Source organism: Diospyros lotus, chromosome 5, assembly GCF_014633365.1.
Source record: "Diospyros lotus cultivar Yz01 chromosome 5, ASM1463336v1, whole genome shotgun sequence".
Lineage (NCBI taxonomy): Eukaryota > Viridiplantae > Streptophyta > Magnoliopsida > Ericales > Ebenaceae > Diospyros > Diospyros lotus.
Window position 1 is genome coordinate 42,642,904 of NC_068342.1, and position 26,812 is coordinate 42,669,715.

A 26,812-nucleotide genomic window follows, 5' to 3' on the forward strand; every position below is an offset into this window, starting at 1 on the left:
TTAGTTAAACGAGCAAGACTGGGGTTCTTGGGATTTTTATCTGCATGTGAAGATTATTCTTGAAATCACCGCGCGTGATGAACTTGGAAAAAAAAAAAAAGATTCCTGAAAATTCCCTTATAGTGGCACGCCTGGCGAGGCGAGGTGTTACATATGTGCATGGTCTTTTGTCCTCAGTTTCAACAGGGGCTTTAATATTGATTTAATGACCTTTTTTCTTTTCTGCCCCTTGTGCGTACATCTCCTTTTATATGCCTCCCTAACAAGACCTGTGACACTTATTACTTCTAACGACACATCTATTATTGAGTTAGCTTCCTTTATCTCCCCATCCTTCATCTCCTCCATATTCTCCTCTACATTCTCCCTCTCCTCATCTTCATCCTTCCTATCCTCCATCTTCTCATCCTTCACCTTCTCCCCCTCCCCATCATTCCTCCCTTCCACCTTCTCTCCCTCCCCATCCTTCATATCCTCTGTCTTTTCCAAAGCTACATCATTTCCCTCCTCCGCCTTCCCCATCATTCCTCCCCCTTCTCGTTCGTCCTCTCCTCCGCATCTTCCCCATTCCCCTCCCCGTCATTTCTCTCCCCCATCTTCTCCACCTTCTGCAAAATTAATTTCAACAAGTTCATCATGTTATCGAGATCCATCTTCATCTCTATCTTCACCAATTCAAGCTCTATCTTCAACTCTTGAACTTTCCTACTAACTTTTTCAATTTCAGTATTTACACCTTGTAAATAGTTCTTTAATGTTGTTATTTTCTTTAACTTCACACTCTTTGTTTCCACTTAATTATTTGACTAAACCTCTATTACATTTTCACCCCTTCCTTCTCTTTCAACCACATTTTATTCTTCTTCGTCTTTTTCTTCAACCACCACACTATGTGCCTTGTAAAAATAATATGCACTCCTATCCTCTTTTGTTGGCACAATAGGGATAATATCCTTATTAAAAATTTCCTTCTCTGTAATTTGTTATTGGGAGATCTAAGGATGAAAAAGTCTCTATTTCTTTATTCTTGGAGCTTGAGGGCATTTTTCTCCTATTCTTTGAATAATTCGGTGGTTAACTAGATGTGACATGACCTCAAACAAAAATATCTACATTTGAGTAAGCGAATAGATATACATTAGACATATCGGTTATAAATATCAGTTAATAAAATACATGTCGGTTAAAATAATCGGCCAATTATCGATATGGTATAAGTGATATCCACTTTCGTATTGGTTAATCCACATCGGTGCTCCACCGATATATATTAAACATAATGTTTTAAATTAGACATATCGGTTAATAAAAGATAAGTCGATTAAAAGAATCGGCTAATTACTAATATGATATAACCGATATCCACTTTCGTATCGGTTAGTCCACATCGATGGTCCATCTAATATATTAAACATAATGTTTTAAAGTAGACATATTGGTTATACATATCGATTAATAACAGACATATTGGTTCACATAATCGATTATTAACCCGATATAGTAATACCAACATCCATATTCGTATCGGTAAGTCCACAACGATGCTAAATCTCTATATATTAACATATAAAATCATATATATATATATAAAATTATACCTGTAAGGTAAGTGGGAAGCCTCCAATGGAATATGTCTTCTTCTTGTCGTGTTGTTGATTGAATCCATTCAATATGTCTTTTCTGGCACTCTCTGTGGTAGTGATAAATGAGTCGTTTATCCAAAAGAACTGGTTCAACTCATCCCAATGAGAGGGCAGGTGAAAATATCTAATATCCACCCTTGTACGAGGAGACTTGGAATTGATTTCCTACATCATCATTAGATATGACATAGATAGGAGTTCGTTATCAGAACATTCCACATTTTCGTTGACAATATCCTGCTGAAACACCTGAACTAACCTAGACGCTGGAACCCCCATCTTTAGGTTGCATTCGGGGAAAAACCTGACAAACAATTTTGGAGGCCCCTTCAACATGATTTTCCTTTTTATTGCTTTGTTATCGCCAAACTTCAACTCTATTATCAGAGCAAACTTCTCCCTCCCAAATTTTATATCCTGACATCTGAGTCTGAAGCACAAGTATCCTTCATCGTCTGTTTGTTTCAACAACCTTAACAATAGTATGTGGACTAACTAAATGCTTTATTTTAGTCCCTCTACTCCATAGACAAGTTGGGCAAAAGTAGATGTCTTAAACAGTTCATCTAGGTGAGGCTTCTGATTTAGCGTCATCTGAATGCCTTCAAAATGATTAAGTCTCATGATTCTGGCGATGAAAAACTTATTGACCTCCAAGTTATTATCTATTATCTTTGTCGTCTTCTTCTCGTTCTTGTTATTCATCGTTGTATCCATCTTCTTGCTTGTGTTCTTCTCGAATGACACACGACATGAACTAGCCATTAGAAGCAATTAAAAACACGAGCAATGAGATGTAACCGTATGAGATGATGTAACCAAATGAGAAGTTCAAGAGCATACGCAATCAACGGAAATATGAAGTAAGAGTGACGTCGAGATGTAACCGTATGGAGCAATCACAATCAAGGAAATAGGAAGCAAGATCATGAGTCAAGTTTTAGTGGGAAAGGCATTTGTGTTTAGTAAAAAAACAGTCATATTGGTGCAGACATTAGGCAATGCAGACAGGAAAAATTCAAATTTTTATTAAAATATGTACATTGATATAACATAGGCGAATGATATTGGTCAAACGTATCGATAACAAACCGATATGTATTTACCGATATTATTTGGATAAGTTGTACTTCTTTAAGTCAACCAATGTGGCTATTAGGATATCAGTTATGTTGAATCGGTAATAAACTGATTTGGTTTGCCAACATCACGCATCGGTGCATACATATTTCAATATCGGTGTATACATATCGGTTATATAAACGAAGTATGTACACTGATATGACAAATGCGAGTGTTGTCATCAATATGTATCGATTACCAACCAGTATGGTTTAACCAATATTGAAAATTTAATATTAAAATGGTTCACTTTCCAATGTCTACACCGGTAGGACACGTTGGCGACTGGAATTAAATGCCTTCTAATATTCAGGATACTTCACAGATATGTGAATGATGTCCATTGCACACTTCCCAATACATAATATATTCAAGATAATATAGGTTCCTCTGTATTGGATATAAACCGACATGTTAATATCGATGCATATGTATGGTGCATATGTATCGGTTAATATAACTGATATGTCTGCACCGATATTGAAATATTTAATGAGCGAAAAATTAAATATTTGTCCTTTGGATACAACTCACTAATTGTTTGCTGAATTTATGTGTCATTTGAGAAGAACACAAGCGGATGGCGAAGACGACAAATAAATTGGAGATCAACCTTGAAGACACTGTTGAAGGCATTAGGATGAGAGACTGAAATAGAAGCTAGGAAAATGTTATCGATATATCAATTGAGATAGGATGTCGGTAAATAGATATCCTTTTCAAACATATATACATAATCAATATATAAACCGATATAAAACATTAATGCGGTAACCGATATAAAACATTATTAGGGTAACCAACATCGGTTATGATATGGGTACTTGACCAATGCTCTATAACCAACATATTTATCCGCAACGATTGTTTTGTTTATCTAATATTTATCTATATGTTATGTATTGTTTGTTTACCTAATATTTCTCTATTTGCCACAGATATTAGATGATAACATGGAGATTAATAAGTTTTACCACGTCACACTGTTGAAGGCATTAAGAGGACACTGAAGTAGAAGCCTACCTTATCTGCACTCCTGTAGCAGAGTTCGATTTCATAAGATCAGTCGCGCAAGGATATGTTGGTTACTACATATCGATTTACATAAAATTAAAACTGATACAAGTATATCGATATAACATTTGTTATAGGATATATGTCGGTTACTATATATCGATATAAGATGTTGATACATACATACATATCCTTATATATATTTTCACAACCGATATATGAATCGAATCGATATAAAACATTTTTGGGGATGCTTATAGTTTGAACCTATATTGGTTGACATATATCAATATCTAACCGGTACATCAACTGATATATGTTCAAACCAATAAAATGCATACCCTTCACTCAATCGAGCTTTAGAATGCAGAACTAGAGCGACATTCATTTGTATACCCATTACGTAGTCATTCAAAAAATTGCATAGAATAAGGTAAAAGACTCTAAAATCACCCAAAGGGAATACCAATTGTCTTTGGCCAAAAAATTTCAAAGATAAGAAAATGAATACATGCCTGCAATGGCTTTGAAGGCGATAACTGACGAAGAAGCAGCAACCCTAGATGCAGAGAACAGAGGACAAGCGAGAGAGATGTTATGGCCGGTGGGCAATTGGGGATGTGTGTGTGAGAGGAAAATGAATGGATCCTAGGGTCAATTTAAAGCAGGGGCATTTTTATACATTCAACTCTCAAAAGTCATAGTTTTGCAAAGATTTTTTAAGAGTCCTATTTTTTGCAAATTTCCCTTAATCATAATCTCAAGGAGAATTTTATAATTAGTAAAAGGTTGATTAATTTACAAAATGGTAAAGTCAAAGTCCTAATACTAATATTTTTGACAAATGTAAGTTTTGTTGCTTGGTTACAATAATAAATTTTTAGATGGGAAATTGTTAATGGATGACTCGCATGTGGTTTGTTTGAGCGATGGGTGATTCACTCAGGAGATTGATGACTCTCTAAGGGTAGAGCGACAACGATAGATGAGTCTCTCGAGAAGAATGACAGTGATGGATGACTCTCCTGAATGTAGCAACAATAATTGATGAGTCTCTCGACTAGGTTGAGAGCGATGGATGATTTATCCAAAAACAAGATTGGTTAAAGGCGTCGGTAAGGATTCCCGCGCAGACCCTCTAATGCCTAAGTTAGGTTCTCGAAAGTTTAGAGTAGTCGAATACAAGAAAGATATATAAGTGTGAGAGGTTCCATATCAAGTGAGAGGGGGTGGGGAAGGATGACCCTTTTATTTGTATCAATGAAAGAGGCTACCAGGTGTTGGGTGACCTAATTTTCTTGGCAAGTAAGTCAGATATAGTTTTGATTGGGTCTTGTGGGGTAATGACACGTAGATCACAAGCGTGGGTGTGGTGTGCAAGACACTTTCAGGTGATGTTGAGCAGGGGTGTAGGTATGAAGGACCCCTGAGTAAGGGTTGCCCGAAGGCGTGGGCACAGGCAGACGTGTGGCTACCTAGGGCTATGCAGGGTAGCAAGGGGCATTCTTGGGTGAAGTCATGTGGGGGTGTCTAGCACCCTCGAATAAGGGTCATTTAGGGGTGCGAGCGCTGGGCTGCGTAGGGTTGCCATAACGACTGCATGCCAGGTTGCAGCCATGCACGCGGGTACTTTCACCTAGCCACATGGCGCGATATCATTTTTTTGATTCTTTTATTTATTTTTGATAATCCACTTTATTCATTTATTTTTGCATACCATATTAGTAAGGAAACTCTATATTTATATTTTATGTTTTTTATATATGTTTATTTAATTTTTTTTATTATATCTTAAAATTTAATTTTTGAGTTAATTTATTTTATATACTTTGATATTTTTTTATATGATAATTCAAAATTTTTGTTATTTGATTAAACTAGTGTGGCAAAAATAAGTTTGGCTAATAGTGAAATAATGATGAAGTCGTCCTGCGGCCTACGCCTACGCCTACGCCTAGCCTAGCCTAGCCTATTTTGTTTCCAGCGAAGTCGATGCCTGCCTCTGTCTTTGCCTCTGCGAGCCCCTTTGGCCTTTCCCGCCGCAGCAGGAGCACTAGCAGTCTGCATATCATCGCACAAGCTCGTGTCCGTTCGTCTGTCGGTCTCCCGACGAGGCCCGGCCGCAACCCCTAACCAAATCCTCTTTCTTCCCCCCCCCCCCCTCTGAAACCTACCGGAAAGGGCTCGGCACCCGACCAGACCACCTCTCCTCGTGAATAAAGGATACATCGCGCAAGCAAGCGAGCAAGCTATTATTTTTTCCCCTTCTCCTTTCCGGTGCTTGAATCGTCTGCCTATAAACCCTAGAAAGAGTACAATCCTCCTCGTGCCAATCCCTTCCTTCCTACAGCCGTCCGCCAATACAAAACGACACTTAAAATTCAAAAGATCACTTCTCTTCGTTTTTGTTTTATTCAGCGGAGCTGAGCGGGGCGGGGCAGGGCAGGGCAGGGCTGTTATGGGTTTATTAGTTTGCAGGTTTGAAGATCTATCACAGCTCTCTCCACTCGGCTTTTCGCTCTCCCTGGCCTCTGCTGCTGCTGGATATTGAGAGAGCGGTTATCCTTCTTATGCACCGCCACCACCGCGGGCACGCGCATATGACGGTGAGTTTATCATAATTCTTTACAAGAAACGTGTTATGCGTTTTGCTTTTCGCTAATAAAGCCGCGATTATGATTATTTAAGTCGCCGACACGCAGTTTCTGGCCCTTGAAAGCTGAACATGGAAAATGAGGTCATCGAATTCGATATAGGTCTAGGAGGCGCTGGCGCTGTCAGCGGAGACGATGCCATCGACTGTGAGCACCCTCTCCTTGATGAAGAGATGGCAGATAGTTCTCCCACCACCGCGTCCGCCGCCGCCGCCGCCGCCGCCGCCTCCGGTGGTGGTAGCAGCGGCGTTTGTGGAGAAATCTACATTCCTCAAGGGGACCCGGATCTTGAGCCTTACGAGGGGATGGAATTTGAATCTGAAGAGGCTGCCAAGGCTTTTTACAACTCCTACGCCCGGCGTGTTGGGTTCAGCACCCGTGTTAGTTCCTCTCGCCGTTCCAGAAAGGATGGAGCAATCATACAGAGGTCTTTTGTTTGCGCTAAAGAAGGGTTTCGGAACTTAAACGAGAAACGCACCAAAGATAGAGAGATCAAGCGGCCAAGAACTATTACCCGAGTGGGATGCAAAGCATCCCTGTCCGTTAAGATACAGGATTCTGGGAAATGGGTTGTCTCCGGCTTTATCAAGGAGCACAATCACGAACTGGTTGCTCCAGACCAGGTGCATTGCCTCCGCTCACACCGCCAAATCTCTGGGCCCGCCAAGACCTTGATAGATACCTTGCAAGCGGCTGGAATGGGCCCTAGGAGGATAATGTCAGCCTTAATCAAAGAATATGGTGGTATCAGTAAAGTTGGATTTACTGAAGTAGACTGTAGGAATTACATGAGAAATAATCGCCAGAGGAGCTTAGAGGGAGACATTCAACTTCTTGTGGATTATTTGAGGCAAATGCATGCTGAGAATTCCTCATTCTTTTATGCTTTGCAGGGTGACGAGGATCAGTGCACAGGTAATGTCTTCTGGGCTGATCCAAAAGCAAGGATAAACTACACCTACTTTGGTGATACCGTAACCTTTGACACAACATATAGGTCGAATAGGTACCGTTTGCCGTTTGCTCCCTTCACTGGTGTAAACCATCATGGACAACCTGTTTTGTTTGGATGTGCTTTTCTAATAAATGAATCAGAAGCATCATTTGTCTGGCTATTTAGGACGTGGCTTACAGCAATGTCTGGTCGCCCTCCTGTATCAATCACCACTGATCATGATACAGTGATACAGTCAGCCATTGTGCAGGTTTTCCCAGAGACACGCCATCGTTTCTGCAAGTGGCACATCTTTAAGAAATGCCAAGAGAAGCTATCCCATGTGTTTCTTAAGCATCCAAATTTTGAAGCAGACTTCCATAAATGTGTTAACTTGACTGATTCCATTGAAGAGTTTGAATCTTGCTGGTTATCACTTGTTGATAAGTATGATCTCAGGGATCATGAGTGGCTTCAAACGATATACTCTGCTCGTAGGCAATGGGTACCAGTGTATTTACGGGATACATTTTTTGCAGAAATGTCTATAACACAACGAAGTGATAGTATGAACTCATATTTTGATGGGTATGTGAATGCATCAACCAATCTAAATCAGTTCTTTAAACTGTATGAGAAAGCATTGGAGAGTCGCAACGAGAAAGAAGTGAAAGCAGATTATGATACAATGAACACATCTCCTATTCTCAAGACCCCTTCACCAATGGAGAAACAAGCATCTGAGATGTACACTAGAAAGTTATTTGTGAGATTTCAGGAGGAGCTGGTTGGGACACTTACATTTATGGCTTCCAAAGTGGAAGATGATGGAGATGTGACAACCTATCAAGTATCAAAGTTTGGGGAGGATCATAAAGCTTACTATGTTAAGTTTAATGCATTGGAGATGAGGGCAACTTGTAGCTGCCAGATGTTTGAGTTCTCAGGCCTTCTTTGCAGACATGTGTTGGCTGTCTTTAGAGTGACAAATGTCCTTACTCTTCCTACTCATTACATTTTGAAGCGATGGACGAGAAATGCCAAAAGCACAATTATACTAGAAGAACGGTCCAGTGATGTATTAAGCAGTTATCTGGAGTCTCATATTGTCCGATACAATACCTTACGTCATGAGGCATTCAAATTTATTGAGGAAGGGGCAGAGTCTGTTGAGTCTTACAATGTGGCCATGGTTTCTCTGCAAGTTGCTGCTGAAAGGGTTGCCCTTGCTTCAAAGAATGAGGGGAAAACACCTATGGTCAATGGGCGTACCAGGGAGGACTCAACCAGTGAGGGAACTCGGGCAAATTATGGTTCTGGGGATCACCCAAGGGGTATCTCTCAGCAATTGTCTGAGGTTTGATTTTCTTCTAATGGCTTCTAATGCCCCGCTTTCCAATATTTTCTGGTGAAAATTCTGGCTCACTTTGATTGTCTTGTTAACTTTTTCACAGGAATTTGCTTACAGTTTTACTTTCTTTTAGTCTGCCTATTATTTCACTCACTCTATTGGTTATTGAATGCTATTCTTCTGTTATCTTTTAACTACTGGGCTTGGTTCTTAATAAAATTTCTCTAATGTAAGTTTCCCATACTTGTGTGAATTATAAATTGAGCTCTAGTCAGCTGGATCTTACAACTTGTTTGGTTATTGGGTTAAGAACATGTGTTGAAAGTTCTGATACTTTAAAAAGAGGGTTTGCTTGCTATTTTAGGTTAATAGCACCAGTCTATTCCATGTGTTCCCCCCTTTGAGATGGAAGCTGGTGATTATTTTAAAGGTGGGTCAATAGTTTTGCTTTAGTGTAAGATTGCTTATGGAGTTTGAGGACCCTTGTTATTTCAGTAAACATTAATTGTCTGACAATGCACTTAGATTCATAAACACTAGGGTCTATACCACATTTGTTTACATGAGGACGTTGAAACAACTATAGTTTCTAGATTACAATCAAACATTTTTTTATGAAGTTAGTGGCATTTTCTTTTTTTTTTTTTTATGTAAGAATTAACTTATCTTATGGTTTCTTCTTATAGAAGTCAGCACCTTCTCTCTGGATAATCTATGTTTAAGTTAAGTGAAACTTATCAAAAATAAATATGTTTACTAAATCAAATTAAAAGTGTTATGCCAAGGGGGGTTGCAAAATCTTAAGATCATTCTAATGCTTTTAGTTACAAAAAATAAAAGAGAGAATTATATTATTAGGAAGTAAACCCACACGCTTAATGTGGCATATGGTCTCGTTGAGGAATGCAAGTATGATTAAGGATAGATTTTAGCGTATTCTTATGCTTAATTATCTTTTCCCTGTTGCAATGAATTACGAAAGACATTGTTAACTTGAAGAATATAAGGCGATTATGCCAAGCAAGGAATGATATGGGTGTAAGAATCTCGAGTGAAGGCCTAGACCTACATGGCATAGAGACTTAGAGAAGTATAATAGGCCTAAATGGGGTTGAGAGCATTAAGAGTAGTGCATTGGGCTTGCATATGCCCAAGGTGATTAAATACAGTCCATTGTGCCTATAATGACCTACAATACAAAGAGGTGCAGTGGTGCACATTGAGTTTACAAGGGCCCAAAATAATGAATAGTGTGAATTGGGCCTAAAAATATTTTAAGGAATGTGTATTTGGATAAAAAAATTTTACGGGATGTATATTGGGCCAAACTTGAGCCAAGAATATGAAAGGTCATTTGGAAAGTGTGTAGAATGGGACTAAGGAAAAATCAAGTCAATTGGGTCTCAAGTGTGTGCAATTGATATATGGTGGTTAGGTGAGTCCCTCCTTCTCTGCTGTGTGTGGTTCATGCCTCACTTGTGGTTCCCCTTTTTCCCTTCCCGTGAACACCTTGCATGTTCAGTAGGTTTCAGCAAAAGAAATATGGACCGGTTTTGGCTTATTACTTGAAATTCAAAAGGCAGGACCATGGGTCACAGGCTTGTACTAGGCATTGGGGGGCAAAGATAAAAGAAAATTTCTAGACTGAAATGGGCAAAAAAGTGGGCCAAACTAGGCTCAGCCACTGGCCCAAAACAATGGAAGTAGACTGCTCTTTTTCCAACGAATAATCACATTTTGACATAAAATGGTATGCAGAATACATAGACTTGATAACCTTATGAACTGCTTTATCTTGTTGTCAATTGGACATTGACAAGGAGCTACTAGGGGCCTGTCACGGTTTGATCCTGTCAAGTCTTCCTTCTTCTTATTCGATATGAATGGGAAGATATCCTCTAAGAGATTAAGTAGTGAGCTGAGGGAGAAATGACGTAGATAGAGAGAAGTAAGAGAGAATTGAGGGAGAGACAGTGAGAGGAATAGATCTGATATTCTTTTTCATAAAAATTCTAGGGAATGGGTAGAGGGTGATTTATACAACCAGCCAAGGAAGATTCCTTACAGCCTAGCTGTTGTAATTGCCCCTGTCAGCTCATTCCACTTGCACGTGGATTCCTTTGAGCTAACAACCTCTAACAAACTAAGAATCACAACATTATAGAAATTGAAATTACTAAAATAACACCAACAGAAATAAAACTAACAGAATGCAAGAAATCAAAATCTATTCCTAAGGTATGTCTCGTATCATGACAGGGTCTGAAGTGGCTGATTTCTGGACATTTTTTCTCTCACCATTTTTTTCTATCACTAATTTCTGGACAAGTGGATAATGGTAGGATCGAATGTTGATGGGTTCTGAATTAGGTTTGAGGTTAATGGCATGGTCAAATTCGCGGGTAGGAGGAAGGGCTTTCGGGTCCATGAATAGATTCTCAAATTCAATCAACAATTTATCAAGGAGAACTTAATCATGTACCTGGTCAAGCATGCCCTCTGGTGTGCTGACTTGGAAGTGAATTTCTCATTGGTTCCCCTTACTACTCAAGTCCTCCTCCATCACCACAATAGAAAATAATTGGGTTAGATGGTCCCACCTGCTTTTGAGCACCTTTTCCAACCTCTTACCGGTAATCAATTGGCAAGTTCCTGCCTCCCTTCCCCCGGTTAGAGTCAGCTTCCGTCCTTCCCTTTCAAACGACACCTCCATTTTGTTGAAGTCAAAATTGATGGGGCTAACTCCTTTCATCCAATTCACCCCCAAAACCACATCACAACCTCCCAATTGTAAGAACCTCAGATTTGCCTCGAACTCTTCTCCTCGCATTTCCCAGCAAAAGCCATTTCAGGTTGATTTACTTAATACTCTTTGACCGTTGGCTACTGTTATACTCAAGGGGGGTGTCCCCGCGAGTGGACACTTCAACCTCCAGGCTGTACCTTCATCAAGAAAGCTATGGGTACTCCCACTATCTATCAGAATCATGAGGTTGCCCCCCTTGGTCTGCCCTTCTACCTTAATAATCTTGTTGTTGGCAACTCCCTTCAAAGCATGAAGGGATATTTCCCCGTTATCTTCTTTCTTGACCTCCTCATCGTCTCCTTCTTCCACCCCCCTTAGTTCCTTCTCTTCACTTCCTTCCAACAACAAAATTTGCCTCTTGCACTGATGGCCTATGTGGTATTTGTCCCCACAACAGAAACAAAGTCTAGCTAGCCTCCTTTGTTCCCTTAGTTGCTCCCCAAAAGGCATTGAACTCTGGCCTGATCCACCTTTACCACCACCGTTCACCTTTGTTGGTTCCCGGCCATATCCTCTTCCCCCTAAGTTAGAGGCTCCTGCCACCATCCCTTTTGTCTGCTGCCTCTGTTTTTTTAATAAAGCCTCCACCACCAATTCTTGTAGCCAGGCATTTTCAGCGGCTTGTTCTACGGTCTAAGGCCTTAGCACCTTTACCATGGGCCTAAGCTCATCATTAAGTCCACTCAAATAGCTAGATACGAAATAGGTTTCTGATAGATGGGGGTTATGCTAGATCATGAGCGATCGCAACTCCTCAAAACGCATCTAGTATGCCTCCACACTCTCGGTCTGTTTGAGTTTATTAAACTCTTCTATTATATCCACCATGCTCCTCTCCCCAAACCTTTCACAAAATTTCTCCGAAAGCTCTTCCCACGTACCATTCCTCCTTAGTTTAAGACACCCTTGAAACCAAGCATCCACAACTTCATTGAAGTAAGCTGACGCCAACAACACCCTTTGCCCCTCGAGAATGTTATACCAATCAAACATCATTTCACATTTTCTCAGCCACCAACGGGGGTTGACGCCATCGAATGTGGGAATGTCCATCCGAGGCAAGGGAAACCCCGGTTGGTGGGGATTAACTAGACCATCCCTTGCCCTATCCAGTAATCCTTCCAATTCTTCTTCTTGGTCAGCCTCAATCTCTGAGGTGCCTTGTCCCCTATCTCTCCTATTTCCCTGTAGGATTGGCTCTGTTCTCTCTCTAGGGGGAAAGTCGGGAGATAAACTTACCCTATTTTGGTGAGCAAACATCATCATAAATTGCTGCATCTGGGCACTCAAGGTCCTCTTTCACCCTTGTTATGGAACCTTCCAATCTCCGCTCCAGACCTTCTATGGAGCTCTCTACCTTGCGATCCATTGCCACGATCGCTTCATGATTCCGAGTAGCTCCTAACTCCAATTGCTCAATCCGATTTTGGGTATCAGCCATAGCTGAGCTGAATTGTTGCAGTTGTGACTCCAGCGCCTTCGTGCGAGTACCTTCTGCCATGGTTTCAGCTAGAGATGTCGGGGACTAGTGCTCTGATACCAATTTGCCACGGTTTGATCCTGACAAGTCTTCCTTCTTCCTATTTGATATGAATGGGAAGATATCCTCTAAGAGACTAAGTAGTGAGCTGAGGGAGAAATGACGTAGATAGAGAGAAGTAAGAGAGACAGTGAGAGGAATAGATGATATGATATTCTTTTTCATAAAAATTCTAGGGAATGGGTAGAGGGTGATTTATACAACCAGGTAAGAAAGATTCCTTATAGCTTGGCTGTTGTAACCGCCTCTGCCAGCTCACTCCACTTGCACGTGGATTTTTTTAAGCTAACAACCTCTAACAAACTAAGAATCACAGCATTACAGAAATTGAAATTTCTCAAATAACACGAACATAGATAACACTAACAGAATGCAAGAAATCAAAATCTATTCCTAAGGTATGTCTCGTAGCGTGACAGGGCCTGAAGTGGTTGATTTAAACTAGTGCCCTGGTAGGGTGGTAGTCAGATCTGTCAACTTTGAGTGGAAATCTAGGATGATGACGATCTATAAGTTCAAATATTATAAATATATTATTCAAGAGCCTGAGAAATCTGAGTTTCAAATGTTGCAAATGGTTTGTAATTTAGAGCTTGTTAGGAGGAGTTATGGTTTAGTTACCAAAGGTGGCTCACTGTAACCCACTAACTGAGAACAGCCTCTCTGCAGTTGCTTTTGCCTAGTTAAATTTTGTACTAAAACTTTTAGGCATATGGCTGGCTTAAAGAGCTAAATGTGTGTGCAAGTTGGTCATTTTAGCTCCAGACATTACTGAATGACCAACTTGCAAGTTTCAGAGGCCTAAAACCCTAATCATTTATTGTCAAATGCCAAATTCAAGAATTTATTGGGATAATTAATTGGCCAAAACCATGCGCTTCTCCTCTGTGGCTGGTTTGGGGGTTACAAAAATCAGCCACAAACAATATTCTCCTAAAAATTTCTCAAAAATGCATTGTTTTCTTCTCCTTCATGATTGGCCGAGAGTTTGCTCCTTGTGATATATATATATATATATTATTTCTTTGGTCATGAAATGGTTTTGCTTCGATGCATTGCACTCATGTTGTAGCATGAAAGGGAAATGCTTTGCAAAAAGAGTATGTATGAAAACCCTAATGGGAAGATCTGTTGTGCTTCTTGTATTAGGCCATGTGCAGCATTTGTTTTAAGATTGTAATAGCCTCTTGTATCTAGGTTGGCAAGCCTCATGTGATTTAGGCGAAAATCTGACTCATATATGGTGGTTTTATGAGTAAAAGTATGCCATTGAAATCAAAAGGTATACGGGCATTGTCTTACTTTCATTCACATCCAAAAGAGTGGTAAAATGAGGCCCGGCATAAAGCCATAATTTTTAGTCTTAAAAAAAAGAGAGGATGTCCCAAATTCCAATAAGAAGTAAATGGGAAGAAAGGGGGGTCCTTGAAAAGACCCAAGATCCTAAAACAAGGGGCTGCTGAGGTGTCTAGTGCATGGCCTGACCCAAAAAGAAAAATGAGAAAAAAAAAAAGTATTGATGATTTTGTACAAAAGGGTTGTCACATAAACAAGAAACATGGAGTGACTTGCTCATCCAAAACTATGGAAAGTATCTTTGTCTCATATCTCTTCCTCATTGAAGTCTTCCTAGTTCTCTACCCTTGACTACCACATAGACCAAAAGGATACCTTGCCTTCTCCCTTGAGTAGTACCTACACTACAGAATTAGAATCGCTTGCTAGCATTTGTTGTCACCCTAGATTCCAATGCATTGAGAAGAACAGGCCCACTATGTTGCCTAGACTGTGGATCATTCTAGTGTGTGAAGCAGTAACGAGAACGCAGTATTCTACATGTTCCATAATGTGGTACTAGGTTAAATTTTTGTTTGTTAGAATTCAAGTTAGTTTTGAAACTATTTTAATTTAACAACTAAAAATCCAATGGAATGACACGATTTAGTCTATTGTCTTTTCAAATTAATTATATGACATATTTCTTGGAACATATTCACATACAGGGATTAAGGCTTGGCATGTTGTTGTATATGTTTTGGGGCATGATGATCAATATTTTTTTAACAAAATTTTTTAGTGAATATTTAAATATCTATATTTTTATTTATTAGATATGTTTTTTTTTCTCTCCTAAGAAAACATTTAAGATAATAAATATGAAAAAGCATTGGGATTGCTTGAGCCAAAAAATTCAATGATTTAGAACAAAAATAAGCCTTTCTGGCCAAATCTACCACTTTGTAATTGGCTAGGGTATTAGCATTTTTTTGTAATGGAGGTCCTGCGAGGTCCTAGATTAACACCTTCCGTACCTCTGCACATGAATCAATATTGTGTCTTAAATTTATTTAATTCTTTAATTATCAATATCAAAACTGTGACCACAGAACACACGAAGTTTCTAGCTCACACGAGGCAACAGCTTGAATAAGCAGTCCATCTTAAATGGGGCCACAATGTGAACAAAAATGCCATCTCAACTTGGGCTGAAGTATACTGATTACTGTATACAGGCATTAATATTCCCAGTAACCTTCTGTAGGGGGAACCAACGTAGAATAATCCATTGATGGATGCCTTTTAAAAGGCAACCTGGATGACTTTCAAAAGGTGCACTTTCGATCTGGTGGAGCTCAACATTGTGCATGGGTGATGTGTTGGCAAAGAATCCTGTGTATCCTTGTCTTTGTTTTGTGAGGTTAAACAAGGACAACACATTTTGTGCTTGGACAGATGCCTATAAATAGTTAGATCATCTTGGTTTGTGAGGCGAGTAGCATCCATAGTTTGCTGACCAGTTAGATGGCAGCGTTTGTTTCTTTGTTGACCAAGTATCTAGAAATTTTATCAGCTCGACTTTTAATGCCAAGGTGGTTCAGGATGGGGTTCTTGAGAGGTGCAAAACCACATTTACTTCTTGGGAGAGGCAGTATTTGTCTTAAGGAGGGAGGACCAGTCTTGCCCAGATGCCCTCTCTGTATTTGCCAATCCAGCATCTATGATGAAGTTTTTGTGCTCATGGGGTGGGCTCGTCCCATTTTGACTATGGCATCATGTTTGGAGGACTAGTCTTTCTTGTTGAGACGTGGGACATTTGGTGCAAGAGGAAAGTTGAGAATACGGATGTATAGGGAGGCAGAGTTTTTTTTTTTTTTTTAAATCATATAAATGAAGCCATTCTTGTTTTCCTTTTCTTGCAAGTGAGAAAGGATATACGGTCTCACCAGCGTCTTTTATTTTATTTATTAGATAATATCTCTTTTTAGGTATTCTTCTCATAGGCTGTCCTTTTTGTAAAGGGTTCATCCCCTGGGTTTTTCTTTTTCATGACACACTTATTAAAAAAAAAAAGGAAGAAGAAAGCTGTTACTAAGTACTTATCTATAATATTTCAGATGCAAAAATGATTGGGGGCCTCATTGTATGGGGGTCAGGTATTGGAAGATGCACCATTATTTTGGCAGCCTTAACAACTACTGGTGGCATGCAATGATAAGCTATTGGTGTGCTGTTAAAGATGAAGCTTTTAAATGCACTCCTGTTTGTTTTTTTATTTGTATCTGAGGTGGCTAGTGGCAACCTTGTGAAGCCTAATACGCTGTAGTAAAGCATACTTAGCCATTCTGGAAGGTATGCAATAAATTACTGTTGAGCTGATGAAAATGAGAGTCTGACTGTTGTGCTGGGAAAACCGACTCATTGTAAACACTTTCCACTTGTTATATCTATGACTTTGTGGTTTTGCCTGAGTGCTTTTGAATCATTTTGGTATTTCCACTTTAAATAAGGTGATAACCTTTTTTACATGCTTTAGTATTTCTAGTAATACTTATAGAAAACAAAAAAAATGAAAAAAAAAATTATTAGGATGAGATGATAAGGAATGGGCCAAACAAGGAGGCTGAGGTGACTTAAAAAAGCAAGGCTTCCCTAGTGCATGGGGGCTCGCTGATGTGCAAGGGGGGTGGGGGAGGGTCATTTTTGTATGTTGCCTTACCCATGCTTTACAAAACAGTTGTCTCTATAACTTGAATCCACAATATTTCAATCATAAGTGAGTAACTTTATCATTGTGACTAAGGCTTGCCCTTGGATTCACAACTGTTAACTATTTTCCTTTTTTTTTTTTCTTTAAGGGTTGTGATTTGGAATAGGTGGGTAATATTTCTCAATTAATTGATTGCATTTGGATTAGATTTTGTGTATGAGTTCAATATCTTATAATTATGGACTCATTCTTAAATTGTTTCTCAAAACTATATTAAGAATCTAGCTTCTGGGATGGAAGAACTTTCAGTCTGTAGACTCTGTACCATTGTCTTGATTTTTTATTTGCATTCGAAGGTCAAACTGAACTGCTGCAGCAGACAATTTTATCATATTTCATGATCAATGCTCTTTGTAAATGAGTTATATGCCATATATTATGCAGGATGACATGGACAAGAAGATCCAAGATCTCACCCTTGAGCTGGACTGTGCTAATAAAAAATATGAAGTTTACAGGGCCAATCTGCTTTCAGTTTTGAAGGATATTGAAGATCATAAACAACAGCTATCAGTTAAAGTACAAAATGTAAAGCTTAGCATGAGGGATGGCTTCTGAAGGTGTGACATAGTCTTAAATTGTCTTTTGTTTTTTATTTGTTCTTGTATTTGTGCCAAAAAAAATCATAGCTGTTCTATTACTTTTCAGTTGTGGGCAGTGAAAGACTTTTCACTTAGCCTTTGATGGAGCATGGTTATTGTCCTATTAATCCATAATTATGGCATGCAAAGGTTTGTGTGTACAGCAAGCTAGGGCATGGAACCATGCAGGTAGGTGTAGGCTGCATTTTGGCTGATGAGAAGATAACTAAGATGTACACTTTCTTGGTGATTTGGCATCTTTGCATCATCTCCTTCCATCCATGTAGATGATTTTCTACTGATCTATATGGCTATGAGTTAGAGGACGAGCCTTGTTAGCAATGATAAGGTTGCACCTTTGAGACTGAAAGGTCATGAGTTAAAGAGTTGTGAAACAGCCTTTTTGGGAAAAAAAAAAAAAGAAATAGAGAAAGAAAGAAAGCAATGGGAAGGCTGCATACAAATACGACTCTTCCTCGATTATTGCAAAGCAGGGAATCTTGTTTAGTGAGGATGCACTTTTTATTTGATCGTAATCTCTAACTCGATAATTTTGACCTTGCAGGGAGAGCATATCCTAATGTTCGGCTATCAGTTGGGTTAGCGTGGTGGTGGATGTGAAATTGAAGCTGCAATGAGGATGATGATGTAGTGTGCTGCTCTTGTGGGTTAATTCTCGTAAGGTTGATTCTGTCCCATCAAATCATAGTTCCAAGTTTCAGGCGAAGTATCATGTGGGTTAAGGACCCAGGTAATCTCCAAAAAGTAGAAGCTAGCAACACCCCGAATGGCTGTCAACTGAGGTGTAAATGAGGTTGGACACCAATCAAATTCTGGTTATTCCTTGTAGCAGTAATATATAATACATTTTGCCCATATCTTTCTTTAGTTGAGGTCAGATTTGCAGATTTGGTATGATATTACGTGAAATGATTCATATTGTGGTTAGAGAAATAATTCTGGTAAGAAAGAAACGTTGTAAATGGTGCTGGAGCTCCTGTTGTCTTGTCTTGTGTTTTTATGTTCTTGGCAATGGCTAGTTGCTTTTGTTTCTATTTGATTTGCTTGCCCAGCAGCAGGCTGAGGACCACTTCTAATTAGAGTTAACCTAGACAAGGCTTCGGTGAGATGTCAACCACAGCCAAAGCCAATTCTCTGAATTGAAGAACCTCAAGCAGAGTTTGCAATTGTACATAGTTTCAGGAAATCATGCTTCTTGTGCTTATTTCCAATGATATATATATATATATTTAAAAAATGTTTATATATATCCGGATTCTGGACTATATTTTTTATTTATTTATTTAGTTATTTCTCTGTGGCATACCCACATGAATATGGTTTTTCTTTCTCGCCCCTCATATGTCAACCCTATGGGCTGGATATCTCTGATTGGTCATGAATGCACATCTGTTTACTCAAAACTCATGTCTAATTGGGGCACATTCCCGCCCACCCATGCAAGGTCAAAGCATAAACTTGATTAAACATAGAAAAAGGAGATGGAGTGAAAAGAAGATAGAGTTGAGTAGACACTAATGTTTGATTGAGGTACATCTTTACCCACCTATGCAAGGTTGAACCATAAACTTGATTAAGCATAGAAAAAAGAATAAGAGTTGAGTAGGCATATATGTCTTGATTGGGGCACATTCCTGTCCACTCATGAAAGTTCGAATCATAAACGTGATTAAGTATAAGAAAAAAACAATAGAGCTGTGGAGGTACATATGTTCAATTGGGACACATTCTCACCCACTCATACCAAGTTGAATCATAAACTTGAGATGCCAAGTCAAATCATAAACTTGACTAAGCATTGGAAAAAGGAGTAGAGCTCTTAAGCAAAATGTTCAGTTATATCAAACTTCAAAAGGAACTGATTATAATCTAGCATTTTACTAAAGTTAAAACATATATTTTTTGTTTAAAAAACTTTTGCTTATTGAAAATCATGTATGAATAAATAAGGATAATCAATTTCTTTTTCTTCTTATTTTTTCATTATCATTACCAAAAACCTGATTCGTGATTTTAAAGAGTTATTTATACATTCGATTAGAATAAGCTAATAACTAATTTACATTTTTTTGAGATCAATTATGTAGTGTTCACAACAGAAATATTAGTTTTCTTTGATTTCTTTTTATACTCTTAAGGTGCGAGAAACTTAACTTTAAGATGATTTTTTATTTTTATTTTTTTTGTCTATTTTTATAAATTAAAAAAATTTAATAAATTATTATCAGTAACATATATCACTAAGTGTATTAATCACCATAGCATGGGTTTTGTAATTGAAACCTAGAGATGTTGGCGTCCCTGTTGGGGAAGGAGAGAGAAACAGTGAGAAGAAAAGAGAAATTGAAGAAAGAGAAAGGGGTAAAATTTTTATTTTATAGTTTTAAATGACAGGGAGAATACTGTAATTTCTCGAAACAAAGGGGTGTTATTTACAATTTCACCTAACTTGAGGGATTTACCCTTATTCAACAGTAAGTAAATAAATAAAAAATAAGAATTCTACTAGAGGGCCAGACAATCTCACAGATAAGTTTACAGAATAGGTTTAAAAAGACCAAAATACCTTTCATTGCATAGCCAAGCCCTCGCCTCTCTCCCTCCCATGGCTGCGTGCAAAGCCCTCGCTCTCTCCTTTCTGGGCAACTGCCGACCGCCGCACCTCACCTCATCGCTAGCATCGTCGCCTTGCTGATGAACGAGGCGAGGCGTGACGGTCCCCTGGAGAAGACAAAGAGGAGGGAGCCGAGGGCTCTGCAAAACAGTCATGAGAAAAGGGAGAGAGGAGAGAGGTGAAGGTGGGCGAGGGCACTTGGCTCTTTTTGACCCATTTCGATAAGCTTGTCGGTAACTTTATCGGGCTTTCTAACATTTTTCAAAAAATAAAAATCACATCTTTCCATCCCCTTGCCAGCCGCTCCTTCCGTTGGTGTTCGCTGCTAAAACCCTAAACCCTAAATTACTGGTAACTCCTATCGCCGGAGGAGAGGGGAGTCAGCACAGCCCAATTTGCGATAAAATCATAATGATTCCAGCTTTAAGGTGTCGCTGTCGGGATTCCAAGCTTGTATCCATATTGTACGGATCGCCGTGGGGTTATCATTCGACATCGCCGCCCCTTTTGGCGAGGTTATACTCCTTCAACTCCATCGACTCCGACGCCGCTACTGATCGTCGTCGTCCACAGCAACCTGCTAGAGGAGAACGATTCACAAGCAGAGCCCAGGACAATTCTTTTCCCGGCGATAGAGACCAGCCTGCCGGTGTCAATAACAATGATAGCCACGATATTGATTATTATAACTACAACGACCCATACGGAGTGGGTAAACGCACAACCTACAATACGGTGCGCCAAAATCCTCCGGATCCCATACCCAACAGGCCCTTGCGGGGAGAGAAGCAACCGATCCATCAACCAGAACATCTCTCTCGCCGAAACCATGGCCAAGGCGGTGATAAGAGATATGGGAAATCAACAGCCGCCGTCAGCCCCAGCAACCTGAAGAACAAACCTGTTGGAGGACTGGGAGTGGCAGTCAACAGAACCTCTGGTCAATCTCCCAGTACTAGCAGCGACATTTTCTTATTCAAGGAGGAGGAGGAGGAAGAAGATACAAAGAAGCAACACTCTGAATATTCTGGTCCTCAACATTCTCCCATCGGAGGAGAGAATCAGCAGCAGCAGGGCCTCGATTTTCTAGAAAAGTTCAGGCTGGGGTTTGATAAAAGGGACAAGCATCTCTCAGAAACTGCTGCCTCGAGACATGACGAAGAGATGAAAGCGGTCGCTGAAAGCCCACCTCCGGCCCAAGACGTGGAAGAGATCTTCAAGAAAATGAAGGAAACTGGCCTCATTCCTAATGCTGTGGCAATGCTTGATGGCCTCTGCAAGGATGGCCTAGTCCAAGAAGCCATGAAGCTTTTTGCCATGATGCGCGAGAAGGCTACCATCCCCGAGGTTGTGATATATACTGCTGTGGTTGAAGGTTTTTGCAAGGCCCACAAACTAGACGACGCCAAGAGGATTTTCAGGAAAATGCAGAACAACGGGATCTCTCCCAATGCTTTCAGTTATACTGTATTGATTCAAGGGCTCTATAAATGTAGGAGATTGGATGATGCACTCAACTTCTGTGTGGAAATGCTGGAGGCTGGGCATTTGCCAAATTTGGCTACCTTTGTGGGTTTGGTTGATGGGTTTTGCCAGGAGAGGAGCGTAGAAGAAGCCCGCAGCGCAATTGGAACGTTGATGCAGAAAGGGTTCTATTTTGATGAGAAAACTGTTAGAGAATATCTGGACAAGAAAGGGCCATTCACACCACTGGTTTGGGAGGCTATATTTAAAAAGAGCTCGTAGATATCCGTCTGATTTATTGTTTGTTTGGTAAGATCTTCCAATCGTCATGTCTTTTGCTCTAACTTGCTTTCCACAGATAACATTCAATTTGATGTTCCAAGATCATCTTAGTTGTGAAGTTAGCATTTGTTTAAAATTTCACTAGTCGTGAAGAGAATCTTACCACATCTGGGTTTGTAGCCTTTTTGGCTAGAAACTGAAACTGCATCTTCAGTTTCTAGCCTTTTGCAGTTTTTGCCTTTTTATCACAGGGGCAGAAACAGATGTGGTTTCTATCTAGCCAAAAGTGGAAATCACAAATGCAGTTTTTGCCTTTTGACGGTAATGTGTCTTGTGGTTTCTGCTGTGTGTTAGCGGTTCTCCCTGAGTTTTATTTTTTTCTCTTCTAATTGTCAACCTGACATGGCAATAGAGTTTTATTTTGGGAAATAGGTTAGAATTTTAGCTTGGAATTTTTTTTAATGAAAAGTTTTATTTTAATAAAAAATTTAGAGGCTGTTTGGCTGAGCGGTTTGACCGCTTATAAGCTATACAAGCAGTGTATAAGCGATGCAGCTTCTGACGGTTAAACGTTTGGCTTGAATAATTGCTTAAACGCTATATGGCTGAAACGCTGTTATAACAGTGTTTTGGAGAAGTTGGTACCCCCCAGCTTTGGCAAAAAAAGCTGCTAAGTTGACACATTATCAACTTAAACACTACACAATTTTTATACTAACAACTGCCCCACTTAAAGCTCTACTAAAAAACAGTAAGCCAAACAGCCTCTTAAGCAGATAATCCCCATATGGCAATTCAATCTTTAAGGTAAAAAAGTTGGGGATAACTTATTTTAAAATGTTTAAGATGCCATCCTAGAATTGTGATATAAACTCAGAATCAAAAGCCATTTAACTAGCTGACTCTATGTGCAAATCACAGCTAAAAGATGTAAGGAATTCTAGATTAACAATCTACCTTAATCATCTGTTTAAAGAAATAAAAGCAGAAACAAAAATTATTATGTCTTGCACAATTCAACCATTTTTCCTTTATGCAAATCGCCAGGCCATCTTTGATTCTTTGCTTGCTCTTAGCTGCACTTCTTGACAAGGACCATGTGTTGTATCATTGTTAATCTATAAGAGGCATTATGGGTCTTAGTTTACTGGATTTATGGATTATCTTTGTTAGTTTGTTACTAATTCTGATTTAGCCACATTGTTAGCTTCTGTATGAGGCATTCTCACCCAAGGTCTGGAGCATGGGTGGATCTAAATGTAAGCACATGCCTGCACTAAGACTTACTGGAATGGTCACTATCACAAGCATGATTATATCATGTTATGGGGGCTTGGAATTTCTTTTGTTCCTTCTTTCTCGGTGTTGGTTTTCCCTCTGAGTCTTCATGACAAGTCTCTTTTTTAGTAGGGGAATGTAGTTTAAGCCATTGGAGTGACTTCAAGGGAGAGGACCATAATGTTTTTTTTTTAGACCAGAACTTGTTACGTCATGTATCATATGGTTGAAAGTAAATTGGGACTGTCTTGCATGCCAAAACTAATCAATTTGAGACATGACATTCTCTCCCACTCAATCACGGGATGTCCTTGACAAGTTGCTTCCACTTTCCGTAGGAGTTGAAGGTGGCTTGAGTCTACCTCAATTTTTTGTACTTATAATAGGGCTCACAATGATAATAGAAGAATAATAACGCAACAAGGTCTTGTTTTGATATCATTTTGTTGCGGGATTATATCTCAAAAGCAATTGCTGTTAGGTACGTTTGACTGAAGACCTTTTATACTTGTATGATACTTCTTCTTGATCCATATGGGATGTGTCAGAATGCTTGAGATAAACATTGCTAACATGACGATCAATTTTGGGGCAAATTTATTTATGCAACAACAATACTCTCTTTAACGGGGCATACCAGCCCCCACAACTAGCTCTTATTGTGACTGACGTTCACTGGTTATGGCAGGTTGAAGGCAATGAAAGCCAGTAAGGGTGTGTTTGATTGGGGGATGGAAAGTGGGGCGGAATTCTAATTTCATAGAATTTCAATTCTCACCTCACCCCCACCCCTTAGGAATTTCAATTCCTTGATTTCAAGGAAAATCTTCACTTTTTGAACTAAGATAGAATTTGAATTCCATGAAAAAAAAAATTATTTGATGGAATTTTTTAGAATTTGAATGAAAAATAAATTCCACCCTCATTTTTCTCCCTATCAAACGCACCCTAAGACTGCATGATGTTAGCAACGAATTCAGTTTGTATCTCTGGCTGCAGTCTGCTAATTTTGGCAGACCAGTTCATCTTGCCCGTACCCCCTGGCTTAGCAAAATGACAGAATCTGGGCTTTAAATCTGAAGGGTGTCTTTGTTTTCAGGATAAATGAAGACAGAAACCCGCTTGTTTATGGTTGGTTATGAAATGACATGGCCATGGCCGAGGCCGAGGAGAAGGGCATCCACCATGATCCATGAATGAATGTGTGTAGTTAGATAAACAAGGCATTGGAAATAATGATGCTTGCATCCGGGAATTGGGAATAATGGTGGTGAGATGAGGATTAGGTGTTAGATCTTTTGTCCTTTATATAATTTGTTGTTATTATTATTATTAGTTATTTTATTTATTTATTTATTTATTTTTTGTGTGGGGTGTTTTTGGTTTGACCTACTCTACTACATTAACAAGGTGGGGACGGTGGGCAGCCTCGCAAGTGCAGATGTATCTATCTGCCTATGAATGAATGAATGAATCATCACGTGGTGGGCGGGCGGGCGGGCTGGCTGGCGGTTTCGTATTTTATTAATTTTGGCAGCTCCTGGGGCCGGCCGGGCCGGGGAGGCGCTAGTTGATTGAGACTTGAGTGAATTATCCTTCTATTTGCGTCTAATGGAGAGAGCAACTTGGAAGGAGAATTTGTGAAGGGAATAGAAATGAACATGCTGTGATAATTCATATATAGTTGACTAGTCTCTCCGTCACTACTACTACTACTAATTACTCTGAACCCTAAATCCCCGTTAACAAATATTACATTAATGAGAAGTCAACCCACCATTAAAAACAAATAATTTAGAGAAAGGGAAAGAAATAGAGATGAGATAATAAATTTAATTCAATTTTTCAATCTTCACCCCCGTCCGACTCTGCGATTTATCTTAAAATATAAGTAAAGAACATGGTCATTGCATTGAATATCATTTTATTTTTGGAAGGCAGTTATGTGTTAGTTATTGTATGGTAATACTAATATGTAATAATAATATGAAAAGGGAGGGGAGGGGAGAGCGGAAATGGAAATGGGGTCGGCGCCGTCCTTGCGTGTATTCATTAAAGTAATAATAAAATGACCAAACATTTAAAAATGGCTCAATTAGATTCCTTTGTCTCGCCATCTCTTCTTTGCTTGCTCGCGCCCCCCCCCCCCCCCCCCCCCCCGGCAACAAAACAAAGCTATAGATGTAACAGTTGACTCTGCTACAACATAAACTAATAGTCGATATAAAGGGAGGGAGGGACGAATGAATGAATGATTCTCTCTGTGTCTTTCTCGGTTGAGAAGAAATTGGTGAGAGGAGAGGAGAGCTGCAAAGAATTTAAGGAATTGTTATGGCTTGCCTGGTATTTGGTCAGTCTAGCGGCGTGTGCGCTGCTACCATTATTTTCTACACTTGTATATGGATTCCGTTTCTTGAAATAAAGAAGCTACTTCTGAACATTAAAGGATTGGTTCTTCACTCTGAGGCCGAAGGAAAGTGGTGGTGGGCAGCAGATGATGCTGCCGATGCCAATGCTGGTGCTGGTGCTGATGCTGATCTTCCAGTGGCCAGGTTTCAAGGTTTGGATTTGGCTTTGGATGGCAGCAGATCATCATCAGCAGCAGCAGAAGATGAGGAAACCTTGATGACGTGCTGGGTTTGCTTGGTGAAAATGAAGGGGGAAGAAGAAGTGGTGAGCCGACTGCGGAGATGCGGCCACGTGTTCCATACGAGGTGTATTCAGAGTTGGATACGCCTATGCTGCCGCCCCCATCACTTCACTTGCCCACTCTGCAGGACCTCCTTATTCTTCTTGCACCGCCATCAGTCCCCTTCAACCGCCGCTCCCGCTCATCACTTGCCGGTGCCGTCCCATGGCTAGCTCATCATCGTGTCACAGCACTGTATTTCGTTTTGGTGGTTGGTTGGCAGGCTGGGTCCAGTGGAATCCCATCCCTCATGATCGATCGATCATGTTGAAGCTTCATCAATCAGAGTCTAACCGCGCGTTATAAATCAATCTCAAATTCCAAACCATATAATAGATGTACAACATGGATGGGTAATAGATTGATACCGCCACAAATCAATAATCAAAACCTCATTGGTTCTATGACACTTTTTGAGTGAGTTCCTTGCTGCTGCTTATCATAGCCTCCGATGGGATGGGATAACCCAAATACGTACACAACGGCTTCGCGCCGCCATTTAAACGATGCTACTAGGGAACTATATAAATAATAAAAGGACAATTGCTCTGGCGAATTACTGGCTAATTGACGCTATAACTGTGAGCTATGTTGATATCATTGTGCGTGCAAACCTCTAGAAAACTTCCATGGAATAAACTAGCACTCCCTTGTCCTCCCACTGTAAATCTTCTGCCGTTGGGTCTTTCCCTACTAATTGAAGAGGTACATCCAGGGGTGGTGGGCTCTGCATGCATATGTAGAAAACAAGAACGTGACTTGCTTTGCACA

The 26,812-nt window shown here is 39.8% G+C and overlaps 4 protein-coding genes across 11 annotated transcripts in view; 3 read left to right on the forward strand and 1 right to left on the reverse strand.

The window, feature by feature from the left end:
• Positions 1-5,728: 5,728 nt before the first annotated feature.
• On the forward strand, positions 5,729-18,686 carry LOC127802004 (protein FAR1-RELATED SEQUENCE 5). 3 transcript variants are annotated; one of them, XM_052337609.1, is made up of 4 exons: positions 5,731-6,385; positions 6,468-8,724; positions 17,497-17,672; positions 18,259-18,686. In XM_052337609.1, the coding sequence occupies exons 2-3, from the start codon at positions 6,505-6,507 to the stop codon at positions 17,668-17,670; spliced, it is 2,394 nt and encodes a 797-aa protein (XP_052193569.1). In that variant the 5' UTR covers positions 5,731-6,385; positions 6,468-6,504; the 3' UTR covers positions 17,671-17,672; positions 18,259-18,686. The 3 variants fall into 3 exon arrangements, with proteins under 3 accessions (XP_052193570.1, XP_052193569.1, XP_052193568.1); XM_052337608.1 differs by having other exon boundaries at positions 6,482-8,724; XM_052337610.1 differs by lacking the exon at positions 18,259-18,686 and having other exon boundaries at positions 5,729-6,385; positions 6,482-8,775; positions 17,497-17,637.
• Positions 18,687-20,511: 1,825 nt separating this feature from the next.
• On the forward strand, positions 20,512-24,717 carry LOC127802793 (pentatricopeptide repeat-containing protein At4g38150). Of its 2 annotated transcripts, none has more exons than XM_052338817.1 (2): positions 20,512-22,101; positions 24,041-24,717. In XM_052338817.1, exon 1 carries the CDS (start codon positions 20,740-20,742, stop codon positions 22,072-22,074), a length of 1,335 nt encoding a protein of 444 aa, XP_052194777.1. In that variant the 5' UTR covers positions 20,512-20,739; the 3' UTR covers positions 22,075-22,101; positions 24,041-24,717. The 2 variants fall into 2 exon arrangements, with proteins under 2 accessions (XP_052194777.1, XP_052194778.1); XM_052338818.1 differs by having other exon boundaries at positions 24,452-24,717.
• An 810-nt stretch (positions 24,718-25,527) lies between these two features.
• Positions 25,528-26,241, forward strand: LOC127801337 (RING-H2 finger protein ATL18). Its single transcript, XM_052336347.1, has one exon. The coding sequence runs from the start codon at positions 25,684-25,686 to the stop codon at positions 26,212-26,214; it is 531 nt and encodes a 176-aa protein (XP_052192307.1). The 5' UTR covers positions 25,528-25,683; the 3' UTR covers positions 26,215-26,241.
• A 135-nt stretch (positions 26,242-26,376) lies between these two features.
• Positions 26,377-26,812, reverse strand: part of LOC127801335 (phototropin-2) — a 39,873-nt gene continuing 39,437 nt past the window's right edge. For all 5 annotated transcript variants that reach the window (XM_052336344.1, XM_052336342.1, XM_052336341.1 and 2 more), the window contains one exon: positions 26,377-26,768. In XM_052336344.1, coding sequence (XP_052192304.1) covers positions 26,658-26,768 — 111 coding nt within the window. In that variant the 3' untranslated portion in view covers positions 26,377-26,657. The remainder of the gene's footprint in view (positions 26,769-26,812) is intronic.